The 13941-nt window shown below is 40.1% G+C and overlaps 1 protein-coding gene across 2 annotated transcripts in view; it reads right to left on the bottom strand.

Annotated features, from left to right (window-relative positions):
* Nucleotides 1-802: 802 nt before the first annotated feature.
* The window catches only part of fibcd1 (fibrinogen C domain containing 1), an 82590-nt gene continuing 69451 nt past the window's right edge, over nucleotides 803-13941 (bottom strand). For both annotated transcript variants that reach the window (XM_026354071.1, XM_026354070.1), the window contains 2 exons: nucleotides 4053-4232; nucleotides 803-1787 (listed from right to left, as the gene is read on the bottom strand). In XM_026354071.1, the coding sequence (XP_026209856.1) occupies nucleotides 1522-1787; nucleotides 4053-4232 (446 nt within the window). In that variant the 3' untranslated portion in view covers nucleotides 803-1521. The remainder of the gene's footprint in view (nucleotides 1788-4052; nucleotides 4233-13941) is intronic.

The following is a 13941-nucleotide window of genomic DNA, read 5'->3' on the forward strand; positions in this document are numbered from 1 at the left end:
CTTCATAGTTTTTTTTTCTTTCATTTTTTTTTGTTTGCTTTAGGCAATTTTGTTTTTGCTATAACACGTTGTTGAATTCCTACTCAGAAGAAGAAAGACACTGGTGCAGAGCATCAAATCTTATTTTACAGCAACTTACTTTCTGCTTGCATGACAGTGACAGTGAAACTGTCACACACAAAGAAAATCCCATAATAACCACCTGGAAAGGAGAACAAATTATAAAACCAAGGACAAACCAGACAAGTCGAAGTGGGGGGGTTGCTGTTGTTGAAAATGTGCCATTTTTTTTACCAGGTCCAAGAAAATAAGATCAGCAAAGCAGGGGTGACATCGTCTTTCATTCACCACTCATTCTATGGTCTCATGGGTCTCCTCCGTTGTCTTTTCCTTCCTATTACATGTGCATACATTAGAGGCTTTGTTATTTCATGTTAACTAAGATGGAGAGAGAGAAGGTATGTCAACCATGCATCAAGTTTGGTCTGCCTGTGCCGAACATTTTACTCAATCGAGACGCTCTACTGAACTCGTGAGAAGAAATTGATAGTGTTAGAGAACTCTGTCTCTCTCCATCGCAGACACACGCACACAAAAAACAAACACACAAATGCGCACACACACATACATACACATGCAAAGTGCTGGGTTACCATCTGTGAGTGCTGCATCACTTGGCCAATACTCAGCTGGCAGGCAGATCAGACAAAGTGCCCAATATGCTCCCTAATGGCCCAAGTCAGACGAATGAGATCCTCTGTTGTCTTTCTTTTTCTCATTCCTCTTTTTGCATTCTCACTCTCCGTCTCCCTCTGCCTCTCATTATCTGAGAGGCCTGCATTTCTTGCCACTATCCTGCTGGGTCTCATTCGCACTGATCAAGGACGTAAATGTGACTTAGTGTAGTGTGACCACTGTGCTTTCCCTTCTCTGTGGTGAAACTCCGAGCTTCATTTTTTGAGGGGTATACAGTGAATTTGTTTGTTGTGTCCATATTTTGTGAAGGGGTTGTCTTTCTCTGTTGTATTTGGAGCAATCCTCTCCATTCACAGATTATACAGAAATGGGCAGCGAGACTAAATCACAGTCTAAATGCCATGTCAGCACAGATGTGAGGTCAGAGTTATATGTCAGGAGGAAATCACTGGTGTGTAATTCAGCAGGGAATGGCTCGACCACCATGTTAGACTGGATAAAGCGCAGTGGACAGTCAACAGTTTTTGTGAACTGAATGATCAAAAACAGGTCATCATGGTTGCATTATTTCTTAAGAAAAGGAGCAGGGGAAGGATTATGGCAGCCAGCATGACGAGAAGCTGAGTGATGGAAGAAGAGGAGCAAAAAGGAAGAGAGACATCAGGAGGCAAACAGCAGAGTCAACGAAACTCAAAGAGGTACTGTATGTTTTAGTGAATAAACAATATCAAGACAAGTAACTCCACCTACTGTAGCTGTCAGAAACTGTGGTTTGTAATATTTTAAAAAAGTATCTTCTTTTTCCTTCTTTCTCTTATGTCAGTTTCATTTATTCTCAGGGTCACGGGTGGGTCGGATCTTCATTTCAGAAAACTTCAGGGAGTACTGCCAGCCAGTCCAGGAGGACCACTCAATGCCATCGGCATAGGAGGTGTGCTGACCACGCAGGTACTGGCCGTTAAGGTTGGAGGTGTGGCAGTTGCGGTACCACCAGGCACCATGGTAGAAGGAGGCGCAGTTGTTCTCTGAGTGGTCGTTATCCCTGTCTTTGGTGGTGAACTTCATCCCATTGTGCTTCAGCAAAGAGTCTCCTAGGGAAATAAAGAAAACAGAATGTTTTAGTATATATTTAAAAAGTCACATATAGACGTAGGTTTATTTAAAATATGTACCAGCATAATAGGATTTGATTATTAAAAGAAGACACCACAAACAAGAGCGGCTTCTTCGCTGTCGTTCACCCACATAATTTCGGTTCTAAAACCAGAAACCAGCAATTAGATATGTCCCAGAGTGATTCACACTTCAACTTGGTACAAGACTTTTCAATTAATCATTTCTATAAACAGAGAGAAGGGAGAAGACTGCTTCTCATTATCTAAAGCTGGAGGTCAGGCTGCATTGTAGCCAATTTATTAAAGGTTCCATGGTGACCTTTTTATCTCCTCCCTTTTAATAATGCCCCCTTTCCCCGGCGATTTCATGTCAGTCAGTTAGTGGACAGTAATAAAAGAAGAGAGGAGAGAATAATGGACTTTAGCACATATGTTAATTTATTTCTTAAACACTTTAGCTGTTCTTGTAGTACAGAAATTCTTTAAAATCCACGTGCTTACTTTCCTGCAACCTGTCAATATGACAATGATATAAGACCACTGCAGGGATGCGGCACAGGCAAGTTGCAGCCTGCAAGCTCCCTTAATCATACTCTGCATGACTCTGATTGGCACAATCAAATTGTAGAGCTCAAACTATCCACCCACTATAGAAAGATTTCTCCCTAACATATTGTCTACATCAATAACTACTTTGCAAGGCACTTCTGTAAGAGGCTTACACATAAAATGAAAGCAACCTCCCTATAGATTCAGCAGAGATCCAAAGTTTTTAGCAAATGGATGTTCTAAGAGCTCATAATGCTCAATAAAGTCCCTTTACCTTCCCTCCACTCTCTGTCCTTTCCACTCCTTCTAAAGCAGGCTTCACACTGTGACCAGAAGTGGATAGAAGGATAAAGCTGAGAGCAGAATGAAAGACCGCTCACCGGTCCATCAGGTGATGGCTAACAGCTCATCAGGGCATCAAACAGCCCTTAATTGCCCAGGATGTGGTCACCTAGCTCCTTACCCTCTCACTCTGCCCCACTCTGCACTCCATTTGGCATTACCATGGTAACCAGTCATCAAGAAAAATAATCTGAAAGGCATGTTGTGTGCTAGTCGACATTAAGAGAATGGAGATATGTGGCCAGAAAAAAGAAGAGAAGCGGCTCAATGGCGTCAGCATTGGAGATGATGTCCAGAGGATGTAGAAAAGAGGAAAACAAACAAAACAGAAGCACTAAAAGGCTCATTTGCAAGGTGCTCGGTGTCACCTTAGTGGCTGGGGACCGCCAGATTTGTTTGATGCCCATTAAGATCCAGCTGCCCCAAGTCCAAATGAGCTCCTGTCAGCTGATCCGAAAGCTGCCACAGCAGAGCAAAGCAGTGCAAATACTAACAACAGTAGCACTGCTTAGAGGAAAAGCCAAGGTGAGAACGTGAGTTTCCTGAGAGAGTTTGAGTGCCCTTAATTTGAATGGATTCAAATGTCCGACAGGCATGAGTTCAAGGTCAGGCCATGCTGAGGATGCACCAGAGGTATTATTACACGACTCTTTAGCAGACACCATATCTGGGCAAAAAGCTGTTACACATGCCACATTTTCTGTCCCCTCTGGTTTTCCTCTTCTATCCCACTACATTTCTGTCTCCTCTGTCCCCTATATACCTCTATCCTCATTTTTATTTACCTCTTTATCTCTTCTGTGATTCTCCTCTTTTCTCACACCTGGCCCTTTCATTCCTCCATGCTAGTTTCTTCCAGGCCTCCTTCCTTCCTTCCTCTCTGTCTCTTCACTGCTCCATCTTTCATATATGTCCCCATTCTCTCCGTGTTCTCTGAGCAGAGCTCCCCAAAGGTTCTTTAAATTGCTTCTTCATTTCAACGGCAGGTTTTTGTTTACGCTGCAGGTCAAGCAGTGCAATTAATTGGCAGTAATTTAATCAAGGTGACAGGTAGCTGGCTTGGATCTGGTGGTTGGGGAGCAGAGACACAGCACCACCAGTCCCCTTCTCTGTGCAATTGTCTTGCATGGTTTAACAAGTGGACACACCTACTGCAATGTAAAAATAACACTAGAAGGCAGCAAGCACTAAAGTTGGCTGGAGATTTTACTCAATGCTGTGACTTCTGTGTTCACAATTAGGTTAATTGGAAAAAAAAACATGCTAAGGCAAAAATAGCAGACACAAATCCAAGTATCAGCACAAATGCTTTTGCAAGCAAAGTCTAACTAGTTCACTGAACATGCATACCTGCATTGCCAGAATAGTCCCCCACAGTCAAAGGGTATCCATCATCATCAGGGTCCACTGAGAAAAGGCCCACTCCAAAGGTACCATACTGGGCGTATGCAGTGCTATTTTCAAAGTCTTCCAAGTCAATACGAAGCTCATAGTTCCCCTGGATGGAGAGGGCATGGATCTGCTTTAGCCCTGCAGGGAAAAAAGGGAGACACAGACCAAAACAATCCATTACAAAGTACTACAATTGTTCTCAGCAAACAACTCAAAGCTATTTCAGCAGCTTCTCAATGCCGTACATTTTCTGGAAGTAAGATGTAATATGGTTTTTGTCCCATTTACAGTCTCTCCCTGCACGTGTAGAGTTTCTTTCCAAAACAAGATTAAAGTTTCTTTTCAAAAAACTGAAGTGGGTCTACTGCTCACACAACTGTTTACCATGAGAATGGAGACACCCGTCGAATCCACTCAAATCAATTAATGTGATTTTAAATTAAGGAGTGACCAATTATTACTGTAACATTTCTTTACACTGATATTCTGGGCAACAAATTGCCATAATTAGTAGTACCTTTGCACTACAATATAATTTAGGTCCTGGCTATAGGCTTATGCTCACGTATGTGAAATAGATAAGCTGGCAGGATTTCCGTCTTATTCAGGACAGTCGTTTGCTTAATGAATTGCTTCTCAATCCTCGAAAAGCGAGAGAGGAAAAACATGTCTAGATTAAGTTTTTCTGCTTGCTTATATAAAATATTTCTAAAGCGCACTTTGTAAGCGAGGCACTATCACACTCGCAGTTTGCATCCGCCCATCTCAACTACTTCAGATTCAAGCTTGCCATCACTTCAGATGCCCTGTACTGATCTTTTAATTGTTGCTCAATCCTTTAAACAGAGTGTAAGACATAAAGTGCCCAGAAGGAATAAAAATGTTTTCATCCCATCTTCCCTGCCACCTCCTGCTCTATGTTTTCCCCTGCTGTGCTGAAGTGTTGCCGCTTCCCAGGGCAGGCTTCCCTCTCCTGGGTTGATCAAAGGTACAAGAGCAATAGTGTGTCAGGCAGAGAGGAGCAGGAGGAACTCAACCTGGGTCCCTTGAAATTCAAGACAGGAAGACAAACAAACGGGAACTTAGCCTCAAGACAGTGTTAGACAGCATTGTTCCATGCTTACAAATGCACTCTATACATTTGTAATGTTTATTTAGGAGACACATAAGAAAAAGAACATCTGAAAGCGTGGACTGATGGAGACGCTTCAAAGGGCGTCATGGTTGAGAAAGGAAGCAGTAGGCTGCAATTGCTTGCTGAAAGATTGTTTTACAGTCTGTCCTGTCATAAACAGCAGAAAGGCATGCAAGCTTTCGGAGAATCTACAGTCACGAATTGATGATTTACATAAAGCTACAAAGGGTTACAAAGTGATGGGCACAACAATCACTCATCAGGCATCACTGGAACTGGTTAACATCTGTGTTCATAAGTCACATTTTATGACAAATTAATCCAGAAAACCATTAAACATCCAAAGGTTCACTTACTTTTTCTTGCCACTGTATATGAACCCGAGTCATTTTAGCTCCTATGGAAATGATCACTTTCACAAATGAAACTCATTTTTAAAGCCTACAAACCTCAGACTGACTTTGCTTAATTTGAATTCCATCGTTGTCAAGAATTGCACTCTGAGAGCGCCTCGTCTGAAGTAGAGGGCTAATTTGATGACAAACACAGCTGAAAGAACCCATTATTATTCAGAGACTGAAGCTTGCAGTCAGCGCCCAGGCACTTGGGAGGCTGATCCTGCTCTTTCCATTTTCACAGTAGATCAGCAAATTGGAAGTGGCAAATCAGTTATTAATAAATTCATAGGCAGGTAACTTCATGCATGTGAGAGTTTCCAGTCAAAACGTAGACAAGAACGTAAACTCAAGAACGCGCAAAGGAAAAAGACACAGAAACACACACACATACAAAAAATACAACACATTTTTACATATATTCAGAGAAACAAAAATGGCTCATTTGCAGAAATAGTTTTGTGTCGTAACCCTTTGAGGAAAAAAAAAACATATCAATCCACAGAAACACCTTAGGGAAAAGTAACCCTGGAGTGATTTGACAAACTTCAAAGGAAAGAGTTAGGATGTTTTCTCTGTCAAAAAAACAAAAAACAAAAAAACAGATGCAACACAACTCTATTTAAAGACTCTGCAGCTTCCAACTGTATTTACATAACTTTAATTCAGTCCCTAATTAAAGCCCTGGAGAATCTCTGCAAGATTCTAATTCAGAGTAATTAAAGAAGAAGACAAGTGAAATAACAACAGAGACTTCTTTGGTTAAAATCTAAATGCTCAGGTGTAACTCTCTGTTAATTAAATGCTACTTTTAGGTTATTTAAAATGGGATCTAATACAAGGGAGAATTTTGAGTGTTTTGTTTCAGTATTAATATGCTGATTGCTCCGCCGGGAGAGATTTTTCCCCTCTTCTCACCGATTTGCCATTTAAGGGAAGCTTAGCATAAGTCAAAAAATGTCTGTCCTCCTACGTGCGTTCGATGGGCAATTAGGTTATTCTTTCTTTATTCCTTTTATTCTGACACCCAGATATGAAGGTATATCTAGGTGCTATTAAAGCGCATTCTTTTTAATTGCCTTAATTGCTTGATCTACATTGTCTACAAGTCTTCAGCACATTCTTCTTCCTTCACACGCAGAAAAACAATAGAATAATTCAGTGGCTAAGAAATAAAAAAGCAATGCTCAACTGTGATGCTTATATTCGCTTTTGAGTTATAGGGGCAGACTAAGAGGATACAGCTATGTTAGTGGGTCTGTGAAGCACAGAGAACCAAATCTTATATTACTTAAAATGTCCATGCAGCACATTATTGTTTCAACCAGAAACAAAGCTGTTGACACGTTCACAATTTGAACTGCTTATGTAAAAAGCTGGTACATGTAAGATACTTATAATGTAATACATCATATTATGACATTACTGACTAGGTGTGATATCTTCATGTTAAAGTATAGGGGAATAATTACCATATGTACTAATAGTATCCTTTGACTTACAAATAACACTGTGTTTTAGAGGTACACAGAAGTATTTGGGTTAATGAGTCTACCGTAGTTATAAATAGATGGTTAATGGAGCCATTAATGCTGACATGCCACATGAGCAAATTGCGCACTGTCCTTCTCCCACAAATATTGAAGACACACATATCGATACTGGTGCTGTGATGGCAAAATCGAGCTACATTCGTTTGTCAGAGCGACACGTGAAAGCCATGACAAATGGCCACGACAAATGCGTGATATTGCCAACGATGTGGTTCTGAAGCAGACGGGGCTGAGCTCTGGCACAGCCCCATGTGAATGTGAAAGCATCATGAAAAATGGCACACTGAGGTCAGTATCGATGAAATGTACCTAGTAGCGCATAGTTATGGGAGTAATGACAACTGAATTTGCCCACTGAGTGACATTACTATATCAAACTGCCCTAGGCCACCACCTATGCTAGCTATTACAAGGGCTGGCCTGGACTGTGCGGTATGAAGCTGTCTCACAGATTTCTGTCACAACTGGATTGGAAACTAGCCTAGACAGAGACCGTTGGGCGCTGAAAATATCAGATCATCTATGTACATAGTCTAACAGTAAAGGAAACAGCAAATGCAGAGGTGGTTCTTATGTCTTTAATACCTTTTAATGCGTTGGTGTTTATTCATAGTATTTCTGAAACAGTGCTTATTTAGTCAAACTGTCATCAAGCCTGAGGCATGAAGTGATTTATTTCAATGATTCTGAAAATGAATGGTTCTGAAAATAACTAAAATTGTGGGAGTGTGTGTGTGAATAGGAGGTTTAAAAGGGGCCCACGGCTCATTGTTGCCCCGGGTCCCTCTAGTGGGTTAATCCAACCCTGCCTCGAGTTACATTTTTCTTCAGCATGCAGTGAACGGATATACTCAGGCCTCAGATAGTGCTACCCAACACTTCAGACAACAAATTGTAAATGGGTAGTAATCTTTTGTGAACTTTTCTTTACAGATAAATCTCCATATTATGCAAGCATAATAACTCAACGTCAACTTAAAAGAAGATAAATAATACTCGCAAAATCCGCATCTCATTTTGAACAATCAATGTGTTTACTGATAAGGAATCACGGTTGCAGTGTGATTAGAGAGCGCATCACTGGGACAAAAATCTTTAAGCATTCTTTGCCATTAAATCATCCGTGTCATTACAGTCTCTTTTACGATGTTGGATAAGAACAAACCGGTGAGAGAAAAGTGCTGTGACTTACATAGTGTTAGAAATACTGTAGCACATGCAGATTCACTGGGTCCACGATTATGACTATTAGCACTTCAAGTGGATAAAAGTATCTACTCTACTACACATGAAACGAATGCTGATATTAAATTTAGCCCATGCTTATACATGCAGGAGCCAACTATTAAATCTTATTCTCTTTAAGAGATCTATGGAAAACAACAATAAAAATGACATATCTGCAATTTCCTCATTATACTAGGTCATGGTAATCCATTTTCACAGTTCTGAACTTTATAGCAAAGACGACAAATTTATCTTGTTTAGAACATAAATAGAGAAAAGATAAATAGATTTTTATCTTTTATTCATATCAAGGCGGCCCGCTGTGGTCTCTAGAACTAAAAAAGAAATAAAGCTCAAACCTTCCCGACATCGATTAAACCATTACCGTCAGATTCCTGCTTCTTACATGTGGTTTTACAGCTAATGTGAATGACATCCACGGCTTGATTATAAACATGTAGAAAACCTATGTGGGATGTGCTCTGTGATGCTGTTAAAAGGCTCAAATATTAATCATTTATTTGCTTTTATTTGAGAAGTATGTAGGGTAATGTACTGGATGCTTTTAGGGGACGGGTTGCAGTCCTGTGCTCACAGTCTCAGCGTAGCACAGCACTACAGGGCATAAAGGAAAAGAATAAAAACCAGATCTCTAAACCCAACAGAGAAATTATTACACTTCTCTCTGCCGCTTGTGACATTTCTTGAAGTTAATTATTCATCATGCTTTTCTCCTTCTTTTGCTGGGGGGCAGCTCCCGAGACTGTTTCAACTGAAAAGGAGAAAAAGGAGCAGCGTTCTTCCATCTCCTCCCAACCCCTCCCTCGTTTTGTCTTCCCTTCCTCTTCATCCCTCCCTCTTGTTTAATCTTCCCGTCAAGCTGTTTAACTCTTCAGAGATTGTGAATGGGCAAGAATTAGAATGGGGTGGACTATTTCCGTAGCCACGAGGACATTTGCTGTGCCCTTTGCCATCAGGGACCAGGCCAGTCGAGGGGGTCTGTGAAAAGCTTGCTGTCATCTGCTCTTAGGGAAAAGAAAAGGCTTGCTATCGTCAGATAGGAGCTCAGGGAGAAAAACAGAGACAGGTGTGTGCTGAACTCTCTGACTTGCTGCTCCCCCAGAGCCAACTGTGACATTTGGTGGGACAAAAAGCAAAAGAATTTTAAGACTGCCTGTCACACCTGACATATCTATGCCTCTTTACAAGTTCCCTCTTGCAAATTTCTATTCAAGAGTCACTTTTCCTTGGAACTCTGTGTTATTTGTCATAAATAAAAAGATGCAATATGTAGTTTTTTTTTAAAGTTCTGGTTAGGGACTTTGATTTTTAGCATTTGCATAGAGATGAATATATTTAATACACATTTTTGCTATGTACTTTGAAGTGTAAGCTCTTGATCCTCCTCATACGAATATACAGAACTTCGAAAGTGCAAATCCTTTAACCTTACTCCCTCACGTTCAACCATGAATGGTGAGTGTTCCAACTGGCTGTAGATCAAATAAGATATGGCCTGGTAGGGTGCTACAATAGTCCAAAATCTTTCATAAGGGAAAAAAGTGTGGGGGCTGGTTGCACTCATGCACAAATACCCTGCATTTGACTGATTCCACTATTTTTAAAGTCATTTCAAGAGTGAATTCAGAATATTCTTTAGCTGAATGAACATTTCAGTGGTACTATTTGTTCATCAGCAAAAAAACACGGTGCCGTTCCCCAGGCAGGAGTCTAATTTGGGAATAACGATCTTGGTTTGTTCACATTTGCCCATAGCACACTAATTATTGCTCTCAGGAGTCATTTACTTCATCTAGCAATATATTATTAATACATATTGTTTCCTTTGAAACTTTATCATAATAGACAATAGACAAAATGTGAGCGGTATATTTCAGACCTTTGGTATTTTTACTGAATTAAATCCAGGAGCTGTCTCTGCTGCTGCAGAAGGAGGTGCATTCGAATGACTACAGGTGTGAATATCCTCCTTTGTAGAGCTGATGAATGATATGTAAAAAAAAAAAAAAAAATGTAGATGTCAAGCTTGCATGTCTCTTTATTATACCATGGTTAAGGATCACATTTACGCATTCAGTGTGTACAGACAAGGCAGAGACAGAAAGCAACTGAAAGCTGTTTCTGTGTTAGTCCAGTGGAGCCATTAAGTGACAGTGAAAGTTATTATGGTGATGTTCTAGTGTAAGGTATAATTAAATGTTAATCCACCCAAAACATGTATACTTTGCACTCTAAAATTCACTTTCTGCATCAGGTACAGCTCTAACTGCAGTTAAATTGTTTGAAGTCTACTGAGTATTTTTCAGCTGCTATATTTCACCTACCTTGTTGCATAAACTGGCAATAATCTAAATCTGGAGTGGTTTACGAGTGGTCGTGATCAATATGAGTTTCCCTACTATTTTAAGGATTTTGTCTTATTCATGGGAACATTTTCCACACCGATAAATATCATCACATTTTAATATTGCAAGACCTTAAGGTGTGTCCAGATGCTGTTTGTATCCACAGTGACATATTGTGGTTGCACCTTTAGCAGCTTTAAAATAACCAAGTCCTGGTTGGGCTGATTAGTTAGTGGTTGAATGGGTTGGTTAGCCTACATAAGCAAAACCTATGTGTTGATTTGTTGCATAATCAACTGTAAAACATTTAGCAGAATTTAAAATACTGTAAATATTTAGTCATTCTCAGCGAGTAGCTATTCTTAGTCAGGTTCAGATGTACTGTAAACCTCTGGGCTAGATGAAGTGAGCTGTGGCTAACCAGGCACTCAGATGAGCAGTGACTTAGTGGGTGTTCTGCCAAGAAGTCGTGTGTCAGTAGGTTTTACTGTCCATAATGTGTAATATCTGTGGGATCCACAAACCATAGCCAGTTACAGTGTCATAATTGTTTCTACAGTATATGTGTTACTTATTTTCTCTGATCTTCCCAAATGTCAGTGACTACACCACTTTGCTCATTTAAAGTTGAACTGTGCTCAACTTTCTCCTGTTGCCAACCGAAGTCTCCCTGCCAGCTGTCGCTCTCTTCTCTGTCACACCAAGTCTCTCAATGCTCATTTGAAATGAATGAGTACTGGTCGCTTTGTCTCTTGCTGCTCCTGCCAGCGTGAATTCACAGTAAGACATGGAGGAGGTGGCAAGTTACTTATAATGTAGCTTGAACAATTAAATCTCATGTTTGTTCTTTCAGCTACTGCTAGTGAGCTTGATTTGCAGCTCCTTCAAGACACTCAAGTGTTTTAAAAACCATTTCATCCTCCCTATTGCATTCTTGTGCCTATTATTAATGAGCGGGTATATAATTTTAATTGATGGGGACAGTGGAGCTCGGTGTAACATGCAAAATGCAAAGCTAATTGGCAGGTCACAATGATTTATAGTGGTGTTGAGTCTTGATTAAAACTAATGTCATGCATTTACCTCTCAAACTAACATTTGTGCCACAGTTTAACCAAGCAACCAAGGCAATCAACACACACACATACATGTACATGCACTTGTCACACTGCTTAACATATATAAATGAGAAGATCTACACTTGAACTGATATTGTTTCACCTTATTACTGATTCCTTCATGTTTATTTCCTTGTCATCATCTCAGTGCTTGATTGCTAAAATCCATGTGGAGTTTCCTCATGTATTGAGGTCCTGTTATAATATATTATGCATAAAACATTGCCATTGCTCTAAGAATTATTCATACAGACATAATTGAGCACAGAAGAGGAAGTCAAAATGTCTGCTATGACTATGCAGTTGCCATTGATTACTAATGGTAATAATATTGCACACACAGTTTGGGGTCACATGTTGACAAATGTTTGGATAAGTGAATAGTATTTGAAAGCATGCTTGTAGTAGTGTGGGGTGCACAGGGATAATACTATTAGTATAAAAGCTTTAGTTTTTGCTCTAGCATTTATGCTAAGTGAAGTGTGCACATTCTGTATTTGTTTGCTTTTATGTTTTCTGATAGTCTGTTTAAACTAGCTTTGATTTTACTTTGCTAGTGCACCTTTTGATTAGTGTCTTTTTGAGGATATTTCTATGAAAGCATACAATATATGTAAATGGGCTGAATATTATTCATAGGTCCACTGGTCTACCTCAGATGCTCCTCAGTAACAGCAACATGCTAAACAAAAATACTGAAAAGTCCTAACCACATCCACACACTTATCCCACTGAAACTACAGTTCTTTGCTATTGATAAGAAGTGCAGGTATGTCACAGGTGGCACAACACATAAAAATCTCTGAAGTCATGCAGATTTCAGTTTTGATTAGTGTCACAATAGATTAATTTATCTCATGCTGGATAGTTCAGATAGATGTCAGTGTAGGATTTCAACCTCACGCCTTTGTGAAACTAAATGCCTCCAAATGCCATTCAACAGACAAAATAAAAGAGGGGGTTTTGCTCAAGTGGCAAGATTAGAGTCATAGAATCATGAGAGAGAAGAATGAGAGCCAACAAGCCATCACATCTGATAGCATCAGAAATTAACCTTCGGGGTGGAAAAACTGAGCCAAGAGTGGCGAAGGGAGATACAGAGGAGAGTAAAGGAAGGAAAGAGAAGCAGGTAGACAAATGGTGAGAGAGTTGGCAGGCCTGTAAGGCTGTAATTCAGGGAGAAGACCGCATTAATATTTAGAGGTGCTCTCAGGTAAAACAAAATGAGCAGAGGAGCCACAGCTTGACAGGAAGGACTCACAACAGACAGGGTATAAAGATCCAGTGGGTATCGAGCAGTCAGACAGGCAAAGAGCTTCAAGGTTTAGCAGTAGAAGTCATTAAATTTTCTTAAAGTAAAATAAATTTCCATCAAAACTGCCAGGAATAACAGACCACAGTACATGCATAGTGCAGGACAAGCGGACTGTCAAATCCTTTGTCTCCAGGCTCACAGATATAGTTTAGTAGCACTCAAGTCTACCTCATAGTCAGCCAAGTTGGCCGTTATCACACGTTGGGCCTTAATCAGCAGGATTACAATAACTATGGAAGATACAAAGTTCAAGCACTGCTAGATGTCACTTATAAAATGTATTGAAGATATAACCCTTGTGACCTATAGCTGCAGTATGGCTCCTTCTGAAGCATAATTATGATGATAATAATCATCATAATTATGATTAGTCACCTAACTATGGGCATTTAATGGAGTAATAACATTTAAAGCAGCTGAGGAAAACCAACCAGGACCTAACATGCTTTTTCAAAAAAAAAAAAAAAAAACTCTCTCTGTAATTAATGTCCTGCTGCAACAGACCTGCTACAAGAGGTGGGGGAGAGAACCTCAGTTTCCATTTCCTTGTCTGCCCTAGTTGGTTGTGTTCTTAAAGGGTAAAATGTGAAAAAGGAAAACAAGGAAAAAGTAAGACACAAGCAGTAAAACACTAAAGTGCCATGAAGACTTTAATTATGTGCATGTGACACTATTATGGGTGGACAAGGGCAGTGAGATGGTCTTGCTATGACCCTCCTGGGTCACAGAAGTAGGACC

The sequence above is a fragment of the Anabas testudineus genome, chromosome 12 (assembly GCF_900324465.2).
Source record: "Anabas testudineus chromosome 12, fAnaTes1.2, whole genome shotgun sequence".
Lineage (NCBI taxonomy): Eukaryota > Metazoa > Chordata > Actinopteri > Anabantiformes > Anabantidae > Anabas > Anabas testudineus.